Source organism: Lissotriton helveticus, chromosome 9 (genome assembly GCF_964261635.1).
Source record: "Lissotriton helveticus chromosome 9, aLisHel1.1, whole genome shotgun sequence".
Taxonomy (NCBI): Eukaryota; Metazoa; Chordata; class Amphibia; order Caudata; family Salamandridae; genus Lissotriton; species Lissotriton helveticus.
The window spans coordinates 1227076291-1227101521 of record NC_136070.1 but is presented as its reverse complement, the minus strand read 5'-3'; the positions used below and the strand labels follow the sequence as shown (position 1 = coordinate 1227101521).

At 40.5% G+C, this 25231-nt stretch overlaps 1 protein-coding gene across 1 annotated transcript in view; it reads right to left on the bottom strand.

The window, feature by feature from the left end:
• Window positions 1-2207: 2207 nt before the first annotated feature.
• The window catches only part of LOC144782393 (zinc finger protein ZXDC-like), a 52837-nt gene continuing 29813 nt past the window's right edge, over window positions 2208-25231 (bottom strand). Inside the window, exons 7-10 of the mRNA XM_078661720.1 lie at window positions 19394-19478; window positions 8837-8997; window positions 6717-6818; window positions 2208-4624 (exon numbers count right to left, since the gene is read on the bottom strand). Coding sequence (XP_078517846.1) covers window positions 4538-4624; window positions 6717-6818; window positions 8837-8997; window positions 19394-19478 — 435 coding nt within the window. The 3' untranslated portion in view covers window positions 2208-4537. The remainder of the gene's footprint in view (window positions 4625-6716; window positions 6819-8836; window positions 8998-19393; window positions 19479-25231) is intronic.

Below are 25231 nucleotides of genomic sequence, written 5' to 3'. Positions count from 1 at the left end.
AACTAAGAGAAGGGGTTCATGATTGCTGAGGAAATCCAACAGAAGGAAGGGGCGTCGTAACCTCTTTATGATCTCTACTATAAAGAAGTAAATTCATCCAGATCCCCAGTTTAGATTAAACCAGTTATGCACAGTGCTGTCCAATTTGGGCAAAGAAAATGCAACAGCTGACAAAAACTGATAATTCTTCATGCATTCTGCTAAGAAACGGATTGTTAGAATTATATGTGCACCACTGGAGACCAAATATGATATATAGAATTCCACCTGTATACTAGCCATGGCAGGGATGAATAAAAGCAGAACGTCATCAAAATACTATTCCAGAAACATCTCTAGCCAAATCCCAAAATATAACATTTCATTTTTGCTTTTATGGACGGTTTCCTAGCATGGATATGTTGTCACATTGTGAAATGCCAATAAATGTGTTCCTCTGGAAGGTTGGCGAGGAGAGGATTTTAAAAGCTCCACAGATAAGGAGTCATGAAAGACTAGGGCTCTTGGTCTACAGGAAAAGATTTCCCCTCACCTGGAAGGGTGTAGCACTCACTGAATATAAAGAACTGACACAGATTATGGCCATAGGGCAACCCATCAGAATAACCAAAGAATACTTTTTCAATATTATTACTAACCAAAGAAGGACCCTCATCCAAGAAAAAGTCACCTAGGATGAAAGGAAACTTCTTTATCATTCAAGGTACAACCCAAGTGCACTCAACTGGCTGGTGTAGTATCCTAAACATATGCACTTATGAGCCATCACAGTCGTCTAAGAGTTGAAGTGGTTGTAAATATCAATAGTCAAATCCTTACCCAGAAGGCGGATCATTTGCCCAAATTTCAAATCCATACTAAGGGAAAAGTGCAAAGATAGAACCTGAGCAAATTTGGAGATTTCGGCAGAAATTGCCAAATAAAATAAGAGCTCAAAGACAAGGAAGAAATTATCTGTAACCTTTAGGGCAGAGAAAGACCTGACCACCAAGCAAGTCCACTCACAGAGGTCAATGTGCATTACAGGTAACAGTGGATGTCCAGCACGGAGGGGATGACATTATGGAAGACCTGAGGAATGGAGTTTAAACCAGCAAATCTCAGAAACGTCTGCTTTGAGTTACAGATAGAAATGGGGATGTGTCCATCTCCGAACTTAATAGGGTCTGAAGCCACGGACTACCAAGGACAAAGTTCGAGGATTCACTGGGATTGCTCACCGGTCAATGGATGGTTGGAAGCCTTTGCTCTTCCCGGGGTTGGGTACCCCACAATCACCTTTAGGTCAAGAAAAGTAGATAAATGAGAGGAACGCGGACAATTTCAAGAGATCCTGCGGTCACCTGTCAAGCCCAGTGCTCAACTTCAGCTGTTTACTTCAGCAGTCCAAGAAGCTTGATCTGACTGTGGAGGAGGACCCCAGACAACCTGAAGTTTTCTGAAAGTGCTTTTCTTTAGATTTGCCAGATACCTGGTAGTCCTCTCCCTTTGACTTACACTAACGGGTAGCCCTTGTAGCTCCTCTCCATTAAAAAAAAAAATCATAAAACAGTAAAAGCAGGCTTGCTTGACAAGCCAACAATCCACGTGCACAGCTGTGGCATCATGATCAACATTTTATAGGGCATGGCTGAGCAGAAAAATATTTGCCATATGTTGTCATCACTCATAGAAAGCATTGCGTACCACTGATGCTTGAATCAATGTATTTGTATCTTAATGGAGGGTGAAAATGAAGACAAAGCTCAGTGCTGCTTAGACTGAAAACAACTGTGCAGGTAGCTCGAATGAACAATCAAAAAACTGGCCCACCAGAGTGTTATGCCTGGTGTACATTTTCTATTTTATAACTACAACAGAAAGCAAATTTATCAAGATCTGTCAGCAACATAATGTCCAGTTGTAAGGGAATTACAGTCCTTGCACATAACCGGAGGAGCCATCCTTCAACCCTGGCCAAATAAGCCTGTAGTCTGGAATGGCATGAATGACAAGTCATTTGGCTGGTTGCCAATACCCAAAGAATCCAGTTTGTAGTATGACCCTAGGTCATCAACCATTGGTGTATCAATAAAGCAGTGTCAACACAGGGAAAGTAACTTGTGGGTTTACCCACAGGCTATGATCAAGTTCTTGCACAGAAGGCCCCTCAGGGACATTGCTCATGGTTTCTTTTTTGCTTTGAAGCCTCATCAGGGCACACATAAGGGAATCTGTGTATCTCAAGGAAACACCAAAAAGAATAACATACTACAATCTATACCGAGGCTCAGGTAGCAATTTCCACTTTGCAGAGTTCAACTGTCCAGAAAATAATCTTTGGGTCGAGCTGCTTGGAAAAACAGATTGTCTGACCAATCTCTTCTTCTGCGGGGTGACGTCCTGGAGATCCCCTAAGCAGCAAACTCAAAAATCAAGGTCCAGCAAAGACATTGGTCAAGCAGAAAATAAGGTGAACCACAAAAAGTCACAGTATGGCCATGGACTTGTTGGGACGGGCACTCTAGACACACACATAATGAAGTTAAACAGGGCAGACAAAAGCAGTGTGAAATGAAACCAGTTATGAAATAATTTGCAGACTTGTCACTGTGGGAGGCACTCTTGACTCCTGTATTTTCCACATGGTGAATCCCTTTATTTATTGCAGGGGGAGGGTGCCCCACAAATTCCTCTGCTACCCCCCTCACACCACGCCCAGTGGCATCTCACCGCCTCAAAAAAACAATGTTGTGTAATCAGACGCTGCAGTGCAGGCAGCGAAATATCAGTTGGCCGTAATAAGGTGGTAAAAAGACCTCATACCTTATGAATTACGGAAACTATAGGCCAAATCAGAAATTGGTAGTCTGCGGTGAAGGCCGAAGACTATCCTAGAATAAAGGAAAAGTGGGGGGGGGGGAAGCTATGCATAGGACATACAGCTGCAAGCAGTGGGTGACAAAGGCAGGTTGCATTAAAAGGGCAAGCTCAAAAGGAGGGATGTTTGCCAGGCTAACATCTAAACTATTTTACAGAGCAGAAGATGTTCTAAATCTTCATCCTGCAAGTTTGGCCTAGTGTGACCCAAAGAAGCAAGATCAAGTATCCTTGCAGGCCCTTTGCATTAAATGTACGCTTATTCAAGTTAAATGAGGTAAGACTGTCATCCCCTCCCAGACAATCCAATTAAAGATTAACACAAATGCTCTACGGTGGTCAACATAATAATAATAGGTACAGTTCAGAGACAAATATACTTCCCTACCAATCGATGAGGCAGCCTGCTGTACAAAACCGTTACTTACTGGTAGGAGTAGCTTTGCAGCTTGAAGAATTTTCTTTGTTCACATGCTGCGCATTATTCTGCCATCTAGTACCCCAAACATTGGATGACGGTATAAAGCACAGCATGTGAATCCAGAAAAAATTCACACTGCAAAACATTGCTTATTTTAAGCAGATACAGAATATTCCTGAATAACACCATGAGTTGTCCAGGCACCGTGATGGGTTGGGAATTAAGTGCATGCAAGTGATAATCCTTTTATGGATTAAAAAATAATAATAATCAAAATACATTAATAAGACTAATTCATCGCTAACAATTAACTTTTGAACAAGTTGGTGCAGAGATGTCATCTTTTGTTTGGTGCAAAAGAATTCTGTAATGTATATTATTTTTTATATTCAAGTAACTGAAAGAACTGAACAAACAAAAAAGGGCCTACTGACAAGAAATTAAAGAGTGAAGAGCTTTGCATAACTAAGAAAAACATGGCCTGTGGTATCAGTTTTATCTGCGCACCCTGTTCCCTTTGCTTAACACACTGAGGCAAACACAGAGGTGGAACCCATATTTAGAAATCTTTTTATGCTGAATGCAGCAGGAGTGTGGTGACAATATGCTTATACTTTGGGGGAAAAAGAGAGAAAGCTACACCATCTTAGAAACTCACAGGTGGAAGGTTGTAAAGTGCATTTGATGATAACAGCATTCTTTTAATAACATTTACAATAATCCCACCGTGGAGTTCTGCGAACAATGGTGCATTGCTTCGAATACTCTTGACAACAGGAACGCTCAAGTTAACTCACGGACTACTACTTTTTATGGTACAACCAACAAATGACAGCATTTCAGATGAATAGAGAAGAATTCCCAGCTGGCTTCCAGGAAGGTGGGACAGTAGATGCAAAGGACAGGCAAAACATGAGCAACTCTACCAGTCACGGCTACAAAAAGAAGGTTCTTCAGGATGGAACAGTTGTGCTCTGGACAGCATACCTGGATCACTTTTAAAACACATTTTAAAGTCCATTCTATTCCTCCTTTTGTAGCCTTGTAATATCGTCCAATAAATACCCCATCCACCCACGCGAAAGCACACAGATGAACACCCTCCACCACGATCATTCTGTAGAAGTGCACTTTTCTATGTGTATTTTCCCATGTCAAAACTTTGCGCAGATTTATCTTTTGTGCTTGTAGTCTTTATATAAATACCAATATCAACATGATACAATTTCACCGCTTCCTTTTCCTACTTCCAATGGGTCATTGAAGATCTTGTAGGTTGATAGTGCTTCCAGTGAACTGAGAGCTGGTGTGGACAGTGGCCTCTTCTGTGGATGCTGGAGGCTCCTGAAAAAGCAGGGAAACAGGTCACTATTCCACGTCACAGCACGTCGCTATAAATAGAGCATGCAGAAAAATTGATAGGAACTCCATCATATCCCACTGCACCCAAGCAACATTAGAAAAGCTGGCACACATGCTCTAGTCACCAGCAAGTTAGACTATGGAAGCACCCTCTACACTAGGAATACTCTACTTCGGGATCTCCAAGCAACTCATTAGAGTACTACAAACCATCCAGAACTCAGCAGCCAGACTTATCCTTAATCTCCCACGCAGAACTCGCATCACACCACACCTCAGAGAACAACACTGTGCTCAATTCGAACTCCTCACACAAACATTCAAGGCACTACACAAAATTGGCCCGCCTACATGAACAATCACATTTCTGTCCACCAACCACCCAGACACCACCGCTCCGCAGGACTCCTACTCGCACACATCAAATGCATTTACAGAACCAGACTAGGACAGATGTTCTCTTAGATTGTTCGTAAAGCATGGAGGGACCTCCCACTGCACATCAGAGCCGCCTCCTCTCTTCTTAAATTCGGCAAGCGGCAGTAGACCTTTTCAATTAACCAATCTACCATAGGCACGGCTTTGCACACACATCTGCCATGGGCTAGAATACCCTCGTAGACAGTAATGTACTTTACAAATACACATAACTTAACATATATTTATATTTACACATTCGTCAGGTGTCACCAAATGTTACTGTGAATCTGAATGAAGGCAAGTTTACAGATCAGTTGCAAGTCACAGGGTTGAACAAAAATAATGCGCACTTGGGGAGGGGGGGGGGGGTTAATGGGGTGGGGGCTACAAAACATTTCCTTCTCCATTATGGGAGCATGAGGATCAACTGGACTGGCACTTTATGGCAGCTTTAACGCTCAGCAAATCAGTTTTCACAACTCAACAAAGTAATGGTTAGTGAACATATGTACTGACCACCAAAGTAGCAGCAACGGATATTATCGCAGCAACGGATATTATGGCAGTAACACCATGCCTAACGAAACGGGCTAGCGGAATTTTGGTAATGAAGCTATATGCAAAGATATATCAACCAATTAGGAACATGGGCCCCAGTCCCTTACATTGCATACAAACAAAAAAGTGTTTACATTTTTTCAACTCAAGAGTTCTGCATAGGTAATATTTCACAGCTTGTTTGACATCATTTGTATAAAAACTTGCTCTTCAAAGGGTGTGGCTTGCAAACAACACGAGTAAATGAAAAGCTTGGTTCATATGCAAACGTGAATGTTTTGGATGAAAATGGTGCATATGGAATGGTCTCTGAATTAACATTCATGGAATACCTCACCACCAAAGCAATTGGTAGAGTTAATTTTCCAGTGCTACACAGGTTTAAACAGCTGATAAGATATATCACTTAAAAATGGCCTGAGACCTTTGACCTGGCCGTGCAGTTGCCTTGCAGAGTTGCCTTGCAGAACACATGGCCGAAAGTTATTTGCATTTAAATAAAAGTTGTGTGCCAACACTAACATATGACCAATAGTAAATGATCTATGTAACCGGGCCAGTTTCCAGGGCATGTCGAAAACAGCAAAAGGAGAGACAAACATACACGAGTCGCCAACGAAAACAGAATTTCGAAAGGCACATGAAGGGAAGAATCAAAAGGGACGGGAGTGTTGAAAGCCCATACAGTAGATACAGCAGGTCTTGAAAGGCTGCATAAGCGCGGCCTAGAGCCCTAAAAAAGTAGTTCCATAAATACGAACAGTGCAACGACACAGGTAAAGAGTCAATACTCCAGGGGATGGGTATTCATATGAAGGAGGACAAGGCACGCCAATTAGAGTAATAATAAAGCTCATCAATGGTAATAATGAGCAGGATTTAAAGATCTTTTGCAGTCACACAGCTTGCACTAAAATTTAGGCTCAATCTAATAATAAGGTATTCTCTTTACTTTTGAAAGTTTGGAAAAATGAAGGTTGGATAGGTAAAAAAAAATAATAATAACCCTTGCTTGTCAAAATTTTGTGGGACTTCTGTTTCTGGAGAGTAAAACAATGAAAGGAAGAAAGCTCATTAATGTACATTAGAACCATACCTGAAGGATGTGCACTGGCAGATCAACTGTCAACTGAGAATGTGAAGAAGATGCATCAGAGCCAAGTGGAAATGGCAATTCTCCATTTCTTGGATGGTCATCCTTACCAAGAAAAAAAAGCAAACGTTATTTCTATCTTTTCTGATAGAACAGCCTTTTGGCACTCAGAATACACTCCTGCTGCCAGAAATAACTAAATAAACAGTCCTTCAGTCTTTAATAAAACATATATATTTGTTTCATTGCATCTCTCTCTTTCTCACACACTCTACACTTCAAGGTGCTTTCACCAACTTCACAGAGTCCACTGACTTAGGAAAGAGTCTGGCTCTAGTAGGACAGCTGACTGTACAGGAGACTATTACAGACTGCTGTCTGCAGAAGAGAAAAACTTTATAGCAATTTATGAAAGTGCTACACAATATTATATAGAAGGGCCTGGCAGCTAAATACTTCGGGCTTGAAAGTTAAATGTATGCCTAAAATTCTGTCATGGTGATGGATTACTAGATGCAGAAGACAGGCTGCCATATAGAGGGGTGTGAATGGATACCTGTGATGTCCTAGCTTTTAATGTATTTGGGTTGGAAAATAATCCTTTCTTTCACAAGGAGCCACAAGGCATGGGACAGAAATGGTCTTATTTGAAATCAGTGCTTAGGCTGTTCTGAATGTCAGATAGCTCTTTTGGCCTGCCAACAGAGCACACTGGTGTAGTCCAACCTGCTTCTGTGGACCAACCACTGCTGGGTTTAGCTCTGTTTCGATGCAGGAGAAGGTTTCCCTAAACTGTAATTTGAGAAGTGTTTTAATACAGTGGAAATGTATTAGGATAAGTTCAGTCCATCTTTCAAGTACATTCTTAATTCTTTGAGTACAGGGAGAATCAGGCCAAATGGCTAGTGGTGAAGTTCCTTTGGAGAAGGAGGGATCAGCTGAGAAGTTGGTGTGGGCTTTTCTTGCCCATCCATTTCTAAGGCCCTTGGCTAAATCTCGTAATGTACCTGCAAGCTATAGGCCTTTATTCAGTGGATATTGAAGACAATCTCAAACGGAGACCCTTCAATCCTTGAGTGTTAATGGAAACGGCAAGACGAAGTAAAAAGGTATTGAAAGGGAGAGATTAAACAAGAGAGAAAAACAGAGTTGAGTATTTGAGCTAAAATGCATCACAAACGGGCAAACCATTAGGCTGGCCATTATGCTATATTGCAATGGCATTAGTACAGCAGCGCACATTCAGCCATTGACGTGGACATGGAAAATGTTCAGGAGCCTGGCGAAGCCACGCTTCCCGAGTTACTAATGCACACTGGAGTTCAAGTCAGCTTCTGATGCATTATGGTTATGGTGTTTCAGTCACATTCTCGGTTAGGTGGCTTTGTCTTTTTTACAGAGGAGCTAATAAACAATGCATAATATGGCAAGTAATTCAGATGTATATCATCAAGAATGAAGCTAAAGTTAAAGAAGAATATGGGAAACTTCTGGTAAATGGGAAATCTGGCAGCAGCGCTAGATGGTTTGATGAAAGCAGGAAACAAAAACAGACCCACAATAGATTTATCAGAGAGAAGCAGGTTTAACTAGGTCTTCCTCCACAGCAGTTTGTATCTACTGAAGGGAATATTGCTCTTTCACGGGGTGTCCGGTCTTTCAGTTGAGTAGAAGTTTCCCACACAGTTAACTATCAAGAGCTTATCTTAGAAACATGGAGAGGCTTCTCTGACATGCCTGGACCGGTTCACCTCCTACCATGCCAATCACCACCAATTCATATAGAAGGGTTGAACAAGGTTCAATCCTCCCCTTAATATTTTTCTATCTCCATATGGATCCCACTGGATCTGTAGTCCGAGACATCAACATCCATCAGTAAGCCAACAATACCCCAATCTACCTCAAAGCATCTACAACCAATGACAATCTGCATCTCAAAACTTAAAGCTGCACTAAGATGGACTGCTATCATGAAGTAGCATTCAGTGGCTGATCTTACAAGTCTATGCTAAATGTCAAGTTGTGATTTTTACCTGATGCATTTTCTTGTATTAAAGCAAAAACCATCAATAAAATTGTTTTAGATAAAAAATGAAAAGAAAAATAAATTGACATCCTACCTGCAGTAACTGTATCTTAGCACATTGGGATGCAACTTCCTGGTCATTTACTACAAGACCCTCACTTGGCAAAACATTGGCCAAAAACTGGCTCTGGTTACCAGGTGAAGGAGTACCCAGAGGACTGATGTCAGTTGTCTTCTGTGTTTGGCCTGAAGAACCTAAAGAGGAAACAAAGAGATCATACTTTTGTGTAAGTATTTTAGGAAGGATGATGAAGGATTAAAACAAAAGTGATTTCTGAGCAGCAGTTTCCAGTGGCTCTGGCAAGTATCTTTACATGTGCATTCTTTACTAAAGCAAAATAGCTGGCAAAATAAAAACTGTCATTACCTAGGCCAGCCATTGCATTTTATTTAGTTGAATTACTTAACCCACTTGCAAAGTGATGTTCTACAGTTCATAGTATACAGATTGTGCATTCTACGTTAACAAAGGAGTAGAATCGTAGTGGTGTGAGGTGAAACTAGACTAGAGAATTCCATAGTACTAAAATGTAAACAACGGGGATACAGCCTCTTGGTGAAATTATGTTCACAGGTGGCTGAAGAACACCAGTGTTTGAAAGTACATTTGTGACCTGCTGCTGCTCCATTGACAATGTGAAGCTGTTATTTATCACACCATTATCAGTTTAGTGCTAAAGAAAACAAAGGGAGGCAGGACAGAAAAAGTGAAAGGATAGCTTGGATACAACATTTACAGAATTAAGTACAAGCACTGGCAAAGCCAATAGGTCTCACCTATGCAAGAGCTGCTGGCTTTGGCAAGGCGTTGAGTGGAATGCGGTAGATCGGTGTAGAATGGAGCAGAGTGAGGTAGATTGAAGTGGGGGAGTTGTGTTATGTTAATGAGATTTATTGAGCACGCGAATACCCGGAGGTGTCTTGGAGCTTTGAACACAGTAAGCCCATCCTGGTGTCTAATTCTGGAATAGCCAGGGGTCTAGCCCTTTCCTGAAGATGGTGAGGGAGCTTGCACTTCTGAGCACAATTGGCAGCATATTCCAGAGTTTTGCAGTACCATAGGAGAAACTTAGGCCGCCTCAACCTGCGGATCCAATTCTCTGTACTTTCATGAGTCTCGCACCTGTGGAGCATAAGTGTCTGGCCAGTTCATACCAGACAAAAAGATTTGAGAAAAGAAGGTCCTGTGTTGCTCAGTACCTTATATGCTAGACAAAGTGACTTAAATTTAATTTGTTGTGCTACCAGGAGCCAGTGAAGTCTGTGGATCTCTTTAGTTACTGATTCGTACTTAGGGATGTTTGCCAACAACAGAGCAGCTGTGTTTTGAACAGTCTGAAGCTAGTTTAGATATTGCTTCTGTATGCTAAGGTAGAACCCATTGCAATAATCCAGTTTTGATTGGATTAGTGCTGTTAACACCGTCTTTCTAGAGTCCAGGGGAATGTATGGTAGGATCTTCATTAATTTCTTTATAGGAAAGTGGGAAGTAGAGACGATGGCATTTGTCTGTTATGAGAGTGCTAGTTTGTTATCAATCCATACTCCCAAGTTTATTGCCTTTTGCCCTGGATTTGGTGGTTCACCCATCTCCGCCAGCCACCAGAGGTTGTCCCAACTGGGTTGCAGGTTACCGAAGATTATGACCTCGGTCTTCTTGGAGTTGAGTTTAAGAGAATGTGTCCCCATACATCTGTTTATTTCTCTGATACAGTTATCAAACTGTAGGGCAGGAGATGCTTGACATCTGTATGCTGCTACTACTACTATCTGGGTATCGTCAGCATAAGATGTAAAGCTAAAACCAAATTCTCGGATCAAAGGGGCAAGTTCCGAGACAGCCATTAAAATGAGATGGGCTCAGAGATGATCCCTGAGGAACTCCGCAAGGGAGGATATATGTATCCAATTGATACAAATCTAACATCACTGTTAGTCTCCTTTCATTCAGAAAGGAGGAAAACAGGGCTAGTGCCGCTCTCTTGACCCCTAATTTCTCCAGCCACTGCTGCAGGAGATTGTGATCAACAGTACCAAATAGGCTGATAAATCGAAGAGAAGGGCGGCTGTGCCCCCTCTAACCATCACAGCCCTGATCTCCCCAGTGGCTTTAATAAGAAGTGCCGTTTCCGTACTGTGCTCATGACGGAAGCCAAACTGAGAATGATCAAGCAGTTCGTTTTCCTGGATGTATTGGGATAACTGTTTGTTCATTATTTTCTGCGACTATTTTGGCTGGGAGCGGCAGCTGAGCTATGGGACGATAATTGTTCGGGTTAGACACATCCTGTTGGGTTTTTTTCAACAGTGGGAGGATGGATGAGTCTTTCCATATAGATGGGAAATTGCATACGAGTTGAACACAGAGTTGAAGATTTCTGTGAGCTCACAGCACTTCCGCTATCTCGTTCAAAAAAGCAGGTGGGCAAGGGTCAAAAGGAGTCCCCGACTTAGCTTCTCTTATGTATTTTTCCACTGCCTCCAATGACATTGAGGAGAAACAATGAAGGGTGTTTCTGTGGTGGAGTAGATTGGGGCAGATCAGAGTGGGGTAGGGTAGATCGGTAGAGTGGAGTGTGAAATATTGGGGTAGAGTTGAGTGGGATATATTGGGGTAGAGTGGGGTGGACTGGGGGGAGAGTGATGAGGAGTAGGGTAGATTGGAATGGAGTTGAGTGGAATTGTATGTTGGGTCATGGAGTGAGTCGCCTAGATTGGAGTGGAATGGAGTCGAGCGATGTGTCATAAAGTGTTGTAGAGGGGAGGGACAGAGTGCAGTGGCATGTTGTAAAGTGTAGTGGCGCAAAATGGAGTGGCGTAGCATAGAGATGAAGAGAAAAGAGAGGAGTAGTGTGGAGTATGCATGGAGTAGTAGAGCACTGCCATTACAGACAACTATTTTTCAAACTAAATGACCTTTCACCAGACCCAACATTCAGGTTGAAAGCCACTAGTAGCCGGAGTCCCAGAAGTCTGACTCTTCTATTTCAGGTCAAAAGTGTTTAAGTTCAGAATTGCTATATGGCAGGCAAGTTGCCCCAGGGCTGCCTGGCCCTTAAATCAGTCTTACCTGCAACAAGAGCGTGTCCCCTTCACACACTCCTCCTTTGGCATGGGGGTGGGGGGGAGGGGGGTCACCGACTTTCTCCTCCCCCCCCCCCCCCTACACACCGGCAACTACTCATTCGGTGAAGCATTCGCCGCCTCACACCTTGGTGAAGGGATCCAATTGACCGAACCTTCACTTGACCCAGCTTCCAACCAGGTTCCCCTCTTCCTCACAGGATACACAGATTTTGGCAAACAGGCAGGCAGGCACCGGTGCGCCAGGGGCAGATGGCCTTGAAGTCCCTAAGGTGATGTCCCCTCACTAAGCTGAGAGGCCTCCAGGCCTGGTCAATGGCATAAGTCTAGCAAAGCTTTCCCTCCTATAGCCAGCCACACTGCTTGACAGTTGACAATTTTGGGGGCCTCAAACGCCCTTTCTTATAGTCCATTTCCAGACATCAAATGTGATTCAGAGTCTGGGTCTTTGAAGTTTAGGATGATGGCATGCTTTCTTTTGAAGAACCCTCTCCTCTGCCCTGCCCTTCCTACACAAAGCAGTCTGCCAATGCAGGAGTGACTCAAAATATGATAGCCCCACAACACAGGCCATGGGGGCGACTAGACGTTCATACCTGGATGTCAGCCACAGTGATTTGTATCAAAACATTACCCCAGGGCCTCAGCCCCATTCTTTAGGATTAGCTGGTCAGTACTATCTACTTCCTGAGATGTGCCCAGGTACTTTATGAGTGACCTTTCTCCAACTCAAAGATCACTCTTTGAGTGCACTGAAGAATCTTGTGCTCCTTTTCTCCAGGGGGGTTGTTCTACCTCCTCGTGTTCCTCCGGTTAGCACTGGGTCGATCTAAATGGAACACAGCATCTTTCATGTATTGTACCATTCACAGGCATACATACACCCAGCACGTGTGTATTCACTCACTGCGCAGCACTCCACACCAAACCAATATAGGCAAAAAGTGAGTTACACAGGATCAGAACTTTAAATGAGGGAGTCTGTAGGCCTCACTCCAGTGACCGGTTAAAAAGGACCTGTTCACTCCCAAGGATCACTCACTACATAGTATGCACAACGACTGCGCCCGAGCTAACTCCTGGCAAAGGCAGCAGCCTTTCACCACTAGGAGAGTAGCGCTTTGGGCGCCCCTCCATGACAAAAAGACAGCAATCGGTACGACAGGCCTATGTCATGGCACACAAGATTGATCAGTGTTCACCCATGAAACATGACAACAAACATTAGCATTAGGGATCCAGACATCATTACATTTGGGGGCCTCAGTACAGGGGTGCAAGTCTATCACCATGCGCGGGACTTATGTGTCACCATGCAGTTATTACATACAAAGCATTAGAAAATACTGAATAAAAACTAGAGAAAACTACTGTAAATTATCTAGTTTAAGACATTTTTATAAAAAGCCAATGTCATGTGTGTGCTCATGAAACTTCAAGCAGCTAAAGCAGCCCGATAAACAATCACAGCTGCGTGCAAGATAACCACTTTTTTGTGGAAGCTCACAACTATCCAATCAAAACATGTACTCCTGGCTCCCAACATGTGGGTGGAGCCACTGGCCCTTTCTAGTGAGTCTCACATAATTGTCTAGCAACAGCTGTGCTGTTAAGAGATCATAAAAATTAGAAGTTGGTGGTGATGGCGATTAATTGCTTCTCCGTATATAGGGTGTTGTACTTTAGCCATCAGAAGTGCACGCCAAACTGCATAATCTACTGTAAAAACGGAGGGAGGTTTTTAAAATCGGCTGACAGTGTCCAGATGTCTTCTGTTTCACTGCAGACCCCAATATTAATGAAAGCGAAATGAACTTTTCTGGAAATGGAAATATTTTAACTTACAGTGAGAGGGAAGGTGAATTGGAAAGTTTACAAAAACCCAACTTCAATGTATTAGCAACCGATAGCATGGGAAAATACTTTCAAGGGCAGAAGGCAGCTGGTGGAAATAACATCACCTTCTATTATGGCATATCCAGTTCAAGGAACTGATCAACTGGTTTCCAAATGGGTAAAACATCTCCTTCAGTCCCATACCTACATCTCACAATAGGATAACATTCTTCTGATACCAGTACGGGGGTCTTCTTTAACATCATAATTATTAGCACTGAAATATATATAACAACTTATGCCTACATAACAGTGATGTAAAACAAAGCAGCATTAAATTTCAATGGGCCACAAAGATATAGAACAGGCTTCAACATTTTGCTTCTTTGCAAGAGTTGAGTTCTTGAATTTTAAAAAGCTTTCTATGCAGCCACATATGTGCCACTTACACGATGTAATATACGGTTTTAAGTTAAAAAAAGAAAGCTCTGAGCAACCCCTACATGTGAAAGAATAACCCAGACATCTTCAAATATATTCACGGAATAAAAGACATTTTTATTACTACTAGTCAGTTGCCCAATCATGCCGTATTGCCAATTTATGGTTTGACAAAGTATGTAGAGCAGTTAATGATTCTTTACGTAGGGCCTTAAAGCAAACTCCATGGGATCAGAGTATGATTATAACCAGCAGAAAGATATAGCAGCAAGCAATTAAGAGAAGGAAATCGGCCATGAAGGAGGAGCAATGGAAGATCATTGTTGATGCCTGCCAATCTACAGACCCACAAGCTTTAGGAAAAGCAATGCGGTCTGTGTTATCTCCCACATCACCCTAAGATAAAGTAACAGTTCATAACTCGACCGAGGCTTGGTTGTCGCGTTTCTCTGGGTTGTATTCTACTGACAGCAAGGCTGGCGATGTTTTTGTGCCAATGATTCCCCAGTGTTCAAACCTTGTTTTTAAAGGAGAATGAAGTTTTTAAAGCGATTGTAGACAGTATATGTAAGAAGGCCTCGGGTCGGATGGTATTCCGCTTGATTTATTTAGGGAAGAGACAGTGTTTTGGACTCCGGGCCTCACTTCTGTATTCAGCTCTGCCTGTAGTCAGGGAGTACCCAAGTCGTGACGCTCATCAATAATTGTCCCCGTTAAAAAAAAAGAAAAGGAAAAATGCATGATGTTAAGTGTTATCGGCCAATATCCCTCTTAGACTCCGGTGCGAAAATCATTGGGAGAGTAGTTCTGGACAGTCTACTTGACTGGATTAATATTAATAGTATTCTCGCCCCAATTCAGTATGGGTTTAGAAAGGGGCTCGGGACCATTGAACAGTGCCTCAATCACCATCTTATGGTGGCAAAATACAAATACAACAAGGGAGTTTCCACCACTTGGCATTTATGGACCGGTCAAGCGCCTTTGACTACGTCTCCAGATCAAAGCTGTGGGCCATCCTAGTGAGCATGGGTGTGGATGTGGGGTGGTTGTATTTTTAAGGCTTCTTAATCATGACCTCATAGCTTCAGTTAGGTTTGGGAGCCCAGGCAATTGCACAGAGCCTTTCGGCATCAAGAGTGGGGTGCGCCAAGGTTGCGTCCTAGCCCCAATCCTTTTTCTCCTCTATACGAATGACCTGGAGAAAACATTGGTATCTGTTGGGGCGGATGTTCCGTATGTGGAGAAAGGAGCTGTGCCCGCACTTTTATATGCTTTCGATGCGGTCTTCTTGGCAAGGACGGCCAATGGCCTTAAAAAAAGTATCATTAGCTACGTCAGTTTTATGAGACCTGGAGCCAAATTTAAAGAAAACATTTACTATCATATGTGGCCCAAGAAATACTAAAACCCTTACCCTAAATATTGAATGGCAAATCCCTAGTCCTTTCCTTTCCATACTTAGGCCTGGAGTTTGAGGAAGGATGTACTTTGCTTACTTGTATCAAAAATAGAATATCCCGATATACTCAAGCTGTAGGTACTACTTCCTCACTTGCCATGTCTATTGGAAAAACGCCTATTGCTCTTATACTGGAGATATACAACCGGAAATGCTTGCCGATTCTTAATTATGGAATGGGTACTTGGGGTTGCAGGGATGCACATGCAATGCAGACAGAGGAGAATAGATTCTGTTGCTGGTTACTAGGCGTTACTCCCTCATGCCCGCATTTCTCCCTATACCTGGAGCTAGACATGAGTATGTCCAAGATACCATCAATGCTGCCCCTGGTGCTCAATTTGGTCCAATAAAGAATCCAAATTCAATCAGGTAGTCATTAGAGACTGTATAACCTGTGCTCATTGTTTGGCCATTCCATGGTTACAATATTTAAAAAAATTGCTTCTCTGCAATTGGCTGTGCCACTTTGTTCGAGCATCCCGAGTCCTTCCAGAAAAAGGACAAAAATTGGGTCTGGGTCAGCTTTCGCAAGCACAAACAAGCCATTAGGGAAAAAATGGAAGTGGTTAAACCTTCAGTCAGAGATTACTGTATTATTCAAGCAGTCCCAACACTGATGGCATGATTTAGACTAGGCTCCTTTCACTGGTTAATATATTTTCCTTAGACCAGTATTTCTCAGACACCAATGCCATATGTCCTTGTGACGAGCAATCTACCAAACTATTTTACATTTTGCCTATTTTATCTGCCATACACTAGGAAGTTTATATGCACAGACATAAATTCGCAAAGTCGCCCTCTTTTATTTATTGCAAATTGATGATTATAATGTTTGCTATGCAGTTGCTAGTTTTTTTAAGTGCACTTTAGCTAAAAGAAGGAGTTTGCTGTTTTGATAAAAATAGCCTCAATATTCTCTTTTAAAAATAATCATTGATCCAGCATTTTTGAGTGTATATTGCTGCTTTCAAATTTTATTCATTAGGCACCTTGTTATACTAGCTATGACGCACAGTAACGGTGGGTGCCATACAGTGTGCACACAAACCCCTAGTATAATTTGAGGGGACTATACATTTGTTTGGGGAGAAAGGAAGTCAGGTGCTGTTAGCAGAAAGGGTCCATCGTCTTGCTTTATTTTTCATTTTTACTAGCTATGACGCCCCTGGAATCAGACCATCTGCAATGTCACTTTATTCAATGTAAACTAACATAACGATTTTTCCTTGAAAAAATGTGGGAGTCTGTAATAATTTTTTATTACCATACCAGACTTGACACACCTGGAATTTTAATTCATGGACTGTTACTCTTATAATCGTAAATTTGCACAATGTATTATATCTTTTTTTAAATATGTGGTTGTAACTTTTTAACAAGTGTAGTGTGTTTATTTTTATTGTATCTTTTATGATTCTCCTTTGGAAGACCGAATAAAGACAACAATTGAATTGAACAATTGAATACTACTAGTTAGGCATATATACGTTCTGCTGAGACCATTCTCTTCTATACAAATTATTTTATTCTGTGGTGCCGAAATGGTTGAACAATTTAAAATAATGTCTATATACCTCCCATGCAAGAAAAATATATATACATTATGGTGCATTATATTTTGAATAGTGTTTTCCTAAAACATTGCAGTTGTGGAACAATGCCTTTTCCTGTCCAAATAGTATAATAAGATCACGCCATGGAAGATGATGTTTAGTATTGCTTGTAACAGAATACTATGCTGCACCATTTGCCAATAGTTTCAGAATATGTTTGGTCATCCAGCGACCCCAGACTATATTAGGGCTTTTGGAATCCTCATACACAAGTTGGCACACAGGTTCTTAATTACGAATATTGGCTTATCAATTGATAAGATGCATCTTGTGGATTGGTGCTCAAACCTTTCACCAATAGGATGAAATGAATTACTTAATACCATGGGCTCTTTCCACTTGAACTAGATCATGAAAAAAATCAATTCTCGCTGGGAAATCTTGCTTTTCATACATGTATACATTCTTGTATAGGGAGATAGAAGAGTACTATGGTTCCTGTCATGAAAAGCACAAACACAGATTCGGAATAACTAATTCCCGCTGCCTGCAGACTGAGGTAAAGGAAACACTCCTGGTGAAGGCTTGTGGTCAACTTAACTATTTCTTTGAAGATACCTCTAGCTTATGATTAAGGTGGGTTGCATCATCCTGTTGAGGTTTCCCCAGAATAACCATTAGATCCTGTTTCTAGTGTAAACTACGTACATATCAGTATTTGACTGAAGTCCTCACTGACATCCATGGTAAACGTAGCTTGGCTACATGAGACCGCTCTTTTTTCACACTATGACAAACCCCAGCAGGTAAATGAATAAGTAAGGGAAGTGACCAGAACACAGTTTATACAATCTACCAATTCCCTTTTGCTATTTATTTGTCTTGTTAGGTTCCCAAATAACCCCCGGAGGGGTATCTCCGCGCTGCAGGGTTGCTACCGAGGGTCATAAAGAAGGATTCCGAAGAGCTCCGTTTTTAGAAGTTTACGGAATTGCACCGGAGGTGAAAGGGAAGTCGATTCCAGTAAGAGGGGGCTAGATGGTAAAAGGCTTTTCCACCTATGCGAGATTTCTTTACAAGTGGTACCAGGAGGAGTGATTTAGAACCAGACCCAAGAGTTTGGGTGGGCTGATAACATTTGAGTCTATCTGCAAGATAGCTGGGGGCATCGCCATGTAGTGCCTTGTGCACAATGCAGCAGATCTTAAAACGGATCTGCTTGCGGATGGGTAGGCAGTGAAGACCAAAGAGTAGCGGCAAAGAGGCGGTCCTGGCAGGAGCATTGGAAACCAGGTGGGCTGCAGTGTTTTGGACCACCTGAAGTCTATTAAGAGAGGATTCGTTGGCTGAGATCAGGAGGGCATTACAATAGTCATGACAACTTATTATTTCTACTTTATACATGCCTCACAATGTTTCCTGGTTTAGCCAGTAGACTGCAATTACGACCCAACTCAAAGGGCGTTCCGCCTGTTTTTGTTCTGACTTGAAGAGTCATCCAGAGGAAAACAGAACATCTAGTTAAATTGAAAATAAAATAGGTTTACTTACCTTTTATTTTGGGTGCAAAACTACTAGGAAATATGAAAATGGAAGCTATCAGACAACAGGTGTAGCCAGTTTTTCAAGGTCCTACTGCAAAGGGAAATCACATTCTACTAGTATGTTGGTGTCATTGTTCAAGTACTGTGAGTTGAAAACAGTAACCTGTGGCAAAAAGCACAAGCCAACATTCTGACAGCAGAGGAAAAAGGCAAGAACGAGGCTCTCTGTACATGCTGATACAATGATAATACAACTGCATCCCTTGTATATCTGAGAACTTATCTTTTATGTGCATTAGGACAGCTACCAAAAAATATAACTGCTAACTGGGAACAGCATCAATGGTGAAATTACTAATTACAGATGTAACTGGTACAATGTATGATTTGTATTTTGTTCGAAAAGCCTGAGAGTTAAAAGTCTGTATATTAAGCAAGGTTACTACTTTGCAACATGAAGTAGAGCAAGTCAATATAAAAGAAAGATACCTTAAAAAAAATTGTAGAAACTTAGATCTAATATTGAGATTCCACAATAAAATGCACTACTCTGAATAGTAGGCATCACAATGTGGATACATAGAGTTTTGCAGTTTAGGTATCACGACATTCAGTAGGTAGATTTTCCCCTTCAATACTTGGGGGGGGGGAAAGGGATTCCTCACCTGGGCTACTTTCACACCCTTTCTGCTTTTTGTTCTTGGCAAGCTGAATGGCTCTGTAATCCGTCCTTGCAGATCCCCCACTTTCCTAAAGAGATTAAACACCACAACTCAGTTAGAGAAGGCAACTGTGTGCACCTTAGAGGCATAGCAACTCAATGTTGGCTCTGCAGAAGACAATTAAAAATAATAAACCTTGGAAGCAATAAAGAGTAAACACTACCTTTACCAATACCTTTGTAGTCATACGGCTGAAATTGAACCAATCATTGTTATCAATCGGAAACAGGGTATTTTTGCCACTTATGTAGTGGGGAAGGAAGATAGGGTGAGGTGGGAACCAGATGCAAGACAACGCTGTGTAATACAATATATGAGTAGAAGAACATACTGCGTCTATGTCCATTATCTTTATTTCATTAACAGTGCATATTACTTCAATGCATAATAAGGCATAACACTCAGATGAGGATATATTAAAGTTTAAGTAAGAAGAAGCAATTTGGTTTGTTACAGCTGTGCTAAATATCTGGCATAAGTATCACTACTGTGTACGGAAAGGAAAGAAAGTATGAACGGAGCTAGAACATTCAATTGAGAAATGATGCAAAGTAAGCACATTTCTCACAAATATCAAACAATGCTTATAAAGATCAAACACTGCAGCCTTCAACATGATTGCTCTTAGAAAGGGAAACCAAATAGTGCAAGTCTTGCCAAATATTCTCTTTTATCGACTTATATAAAATTTTGTATGAAAAGGAATCAGACATGACTACCACACAACTGGAGACTTCAAACATTACCTTGTTAAGAGTGTTAACTGTACCTGTAGAGGCAACATTTAACTTGTGATACATATTGCAAAGCATGCCCTCACTACCATAGCGTTGACACTTTCTAAGATGTGAGATTCACTTTCACTTAAATCAAAAAGTCAAATGAATTAACAAATCAACGGCTACAATTAACAAGGCACCATCTACACACCGAGGTTGCACGACTCATGGCAGACAGCTTTTGAGCAACCTGGGGCTGTGTAACAAATGGAAACAAACTACCTTCATTGTAACCAAACAGTAGTGAAATAGCTCCAAAATCCCAAAGGATGTAAACTTTAAGGCAGATGAAGAAAAGCCAAGGAAATCTAGGAAAGTAATATGATGCTGGGATTTGCAGATCTCAAGTACAGTAACCAGGGTGTTCTAAAATGAAGATCTGGTCATTGGTTCACTCCACCTTGGTGAAGAGGGTGCAATAGTCATTAGAAGTAATTGCAAACCATAATTGCCAGAGCCGCAACAGTACAATCCAATGAAAATAAAACTGCCCTGCTGATCAGTGCCGAAAACTGATGGCCTCCAAGGAAGTATATGAGAGCAGGTGATTTTAATGTATACACTGCCTCTAAAATGGCCTGACTATAAAGTATTCCGCGATCACTTTTGATCTAACAAATACAAATGATGCTATTCAAGACGTGCACTAACATTCATTTTGCAATATATAGAAACTTGCTTATCCATTTCCCTGCAGTCAAAACGAATCACTGGTTAAATTGTCCATTTAAAGTATGGTATTATAAATTAACCATTATTATACCAAGATTCGCAAATACACACTACATAAATAGAATCCAAAATGAAGATTGTTAATGGAGTAAATATAAGAATAAAGTTAAGGCTTATCGTTGGTTCATTCACTTTTTGCCATACACAAGCAAAGTACTTTTATACGTTTTAACTGGAAAAGATTCAGATTTCTAAAGATAGAAGTGTTCTAAATCAAGTGTGTTCTACAGGCATACAAGTTAAATTACATCTAACACTTTATAATAACTACATATGTCATAAAAATGACATCTGAATACTGAGAGAGACAGGATTTTCAGAATCAATGTATCTAGTCTTGAAAATAAACTTTATTTTGTACGGCCAGTCAAAAATATGGCAATTACATCATAAAGAAGCATACAACACTCCCTAGTTAAAAAAAAGAATAAAAAAACATCTCTTGGTTTGCAAAGCCAATGAGAATGCATGTTATTAATCAGACAAACATTCATACAGAATCAGAAAAGCAAGTCGTCGTATACACCAAGTTCTGAAGCACATAATTCTTGGTCATTATTACAATTACATTGGAGTATGAATCATAAATTCATCTTCCATTGTGTTTCTAAACCAGATAAAAAATTGTAATCTACTATTCAATAATAAAAATGTGGATAGCCCGATTAATTATTAATGCTGTAAGTAACCAAACGTTTTATTATATCTGCACACTTCCCGGTGTTATTAGCATTAGTGCATCAGACTTGTTATGCTCTCTAGCATCATTTCTACGCAGTTTGTGGGTTTCTCACTGATCATAGCCCTGCTGATCTGGTGTCGCTGCATTTGGTCACCAATGATCTGTGTGTTATTTATGCATTGAGCATTTTTTTTAAGCACTGCTTTTGTGTAGCCTATCTATACATGAGTAATTTATTGACGATTCATAAATGTAGATTTTCTTATGCACATCTGGCAAAAAAGCAAATAAAGTTTTGGTCATGTTTGATATTACTCAGGTTTTGGCGTCTCGCAAATAAAATTATAAAGAAGCCCGTTGCAATTTAGATATTGCTACATTTATATCTCTGCAGAGCTAAACTAGATTGTAGCTATTCTTGAGAACCCTATCGACTATATTCTATTGTAGCTGTTCAATAGAGATTTCCTAGATTTGAAAAGGCAACAAAATGCTTTACAGGAGGTCAAATAAAAACGACTCAGTTTGTTGTGCATGGTTGAAAGGCACAAGAAGATGTCAATTATTAATGTTTTGATGTTCTGCAAGCATTACATGTACAGGGCTACCCGAATGGGGAAGAGTATCTTGTGACACTAGTGAATCAAATGTGTATCTGAGCGCTATTACCGACCGTGCGATGATTATTGTGAAGTGCTGGTATAAAAACAACACACTCTCCAGATACAAGGAAGAATTTAGTACTGTGTACTACCAGATGTGCATACATAGAAAAGACTATTCTCCAGTAAACCAGATTAAATTTTCATAAGCACTGCACCTTGAAGTATGATAGGATTAAGGGCCTGATTTACAGTTTGGTAGACGGAGGACTATGTGACAAATGTGACGAACATTGTGTCGGCCTTATTAGATTTGTTCTGCATGTAATCATGAACACGGGAATAATCTGCAATGCATTTTGAATGATTATGTGCACTGCCCTTTTGAGACACCATATTTACTTTTGTCCAAGTCCCAACGATATACATAAATAAGATATATTTACAGGAATGTACGTTATGGCTATAACATACATGCCTTACGATCGCCCCATAGTTATATGAATCGTGGCTTTTGGATTACAAAGGACCCGCTATAGATGCGTTATGTTGGTGTATACGCCTTTAAACGATCATGGTACTAGCGTATTTCCACGTAACGCTATGACCTCACTGGGCCACAGGTGTAAGGTATCTGCCTTACTGAGCCGTAACCACCTTAAAAGCAGGATCCCGTGGCTACACACGGTTGATACGCATCCTAACGGTCGGGAGACGCCAGCGGCTACATCCAGCCTGTCCGCGACCTAAACCCGATCTATCTCGTCGGAGCTCGATAAAAGGTAAGACGTGCCCTCTTAGAACGCCGTCCTCTTGCTGTGAGGCATTAATTTAGATGAAACTGAGCATCCGCTTTGCAAATAGTGGGATTATCTTTAAAACTAAATATAACCTCTCCCTTAGGAAATACCGGCTTCCAGAATACGCTGAATAAACCGGGCTCCAAGAGTGGGAACTATTTTTATTCCGCACTCGGAAATAACCAAACCGTCAGAAAACGAGTCTTGTACTTTAACTAAGGTAAGTGAAAAGGACATTTTATGTAACTAGCTTTAATGCAGCAATCATTATACATATTAGTTGTAATACATGTAGTTATTTCCGTTTTTTTATTGACAGTTTTGGCACTGCCTATCATAGGAAAGAATGTAAACAGCTGTCCAAGTGGAGAATTAAATAATAGAAAAAGGATCGGGGAAAAATAAATCTAATGGTGAGCTCCTAGCTTTTCTATGATCTCTAATTCTCGGGCAACATCTTGCACACTACGGTAGATTAGGATAACTTGTCTGATCTCTTAATATTCGTTAAACAATAGACTAATATATAATACGCTACTAATCGGGGGATCCGGCATCATTGCAGAGTTGAAAGGTCATTTTTAAGTCAAAATACAAAAGGCGCTAATGCATAAAGAAACTTCTCTAGGCTCGCTTTAGAAGCCTGTAACCGCTAGTTACTGCTGATGGTGAGCGTGTGCTTGCAACTATGGGAATAAAATATAGGCTATAACATGCCCCCCTCCCCTCTCTTTTTGACAATTACAGACATAAATTGACATCTCTTGTCTAAACAGAAGTGGAGTGCTTTATTTGAACACGAAATATTCTGACCATGGGAAGTCGTATTCCTTTGTCTTTTAAAGTAAGTAGAACCTAAAGGACGACTAATCATCTGCAATGTACAATAAACTATACATCAAGGGAAAGCCCTGTGTATTTCTAAATATTAAAATGACTGTGGCCTTTCACTAGGTAGTATTCTATAACTACTATCCGGTTTCTCCCCTCTATTGTCACATTCTAAATTTGTAAATCAACTGCTCTAGAAGCCCATCATGAACTGAGAAATTTCTCTCTTGTAAATAATTAGTCGATGTAGGATGAGGAAGACAGCTGGTGAAATATAGGAATATGTTGAATAAATGAGATTTGTGGTTCATGGTTCAAAATAGATGCTTATGATGTAAATAGAAACCTATGTAACAATGTTTGAATTAGGAGGGAATACGTACATATGTTTTTTTGAATAATGATAATGAAATGTTTAAGAGTGGACAGAAAGTAAATGTAAATATTTCTTTCTTTCTTCCTTTCTTTTAAAGATTATTACAGTATAACCTTGTGTCTCCTGAAGAAGGCGTTTGTGGAAACGCGCGAACAGAATTTAGTTTTCTGGCCACGTTTTATGTTCTTGTGAATATGGGTTCTTTATACTTTAGGATTTAGAAAGAACTTTAGTTATTCACAGTTGAAAGTCTATTTCATTTGTCTATCTGTATATTTTAAATATAAATTGATACAAGAAGGTTTTATGAATTGTGGTTCTTGTTCACTTTTTTAATTACTGTGTTATAATAAATTCTCGTTGTGTTATATACATGTGTATTAACTCCCTCCTTCATTGTGTTTTATAATATTTTGTTGTTTGATTGAATTCTATACAATTAATTAATATTTAGTAATTTTATTTGAAATGTTTTGAATTTTTTGGTGATTACATAGAATGCTGATGAGTCTATACATTAGGTAAATTATTTTCCTACCCAGCTGTCTTGTCTGTTAGCTATTTGTTTTCACAAAACGGCCTTATTAGAAGTGCATTATATCAAATGTCCATGTAATAAAACAGATGGGATATCCATCATGTTTGTGACGAACTAACCCATCCGCCAAAATCTAAAACCGATAGTCAAGAAACTTGGGATTCAGATTAAAAACCACAGCTTCATGATCATCATTACAAGGTACTCAGCATTTTGTACACAAAAATATTAGCTACTGTGATAAGATGCAATCCAGCTGCTCAAGGTGGACAGCATTGTAGGTATAGTCTGTAAAAACAGATTGATAAAACTATTTATTCAAGACGCATGCAAAGTGGTACTTAGAATCAATTTTGAAACTTTATAAAAGCAACTGACCGAGGTAAAATGCCCAATTTAAAACAAACAACAGGGTGATGGATTAAATGCTTGAATTATTCT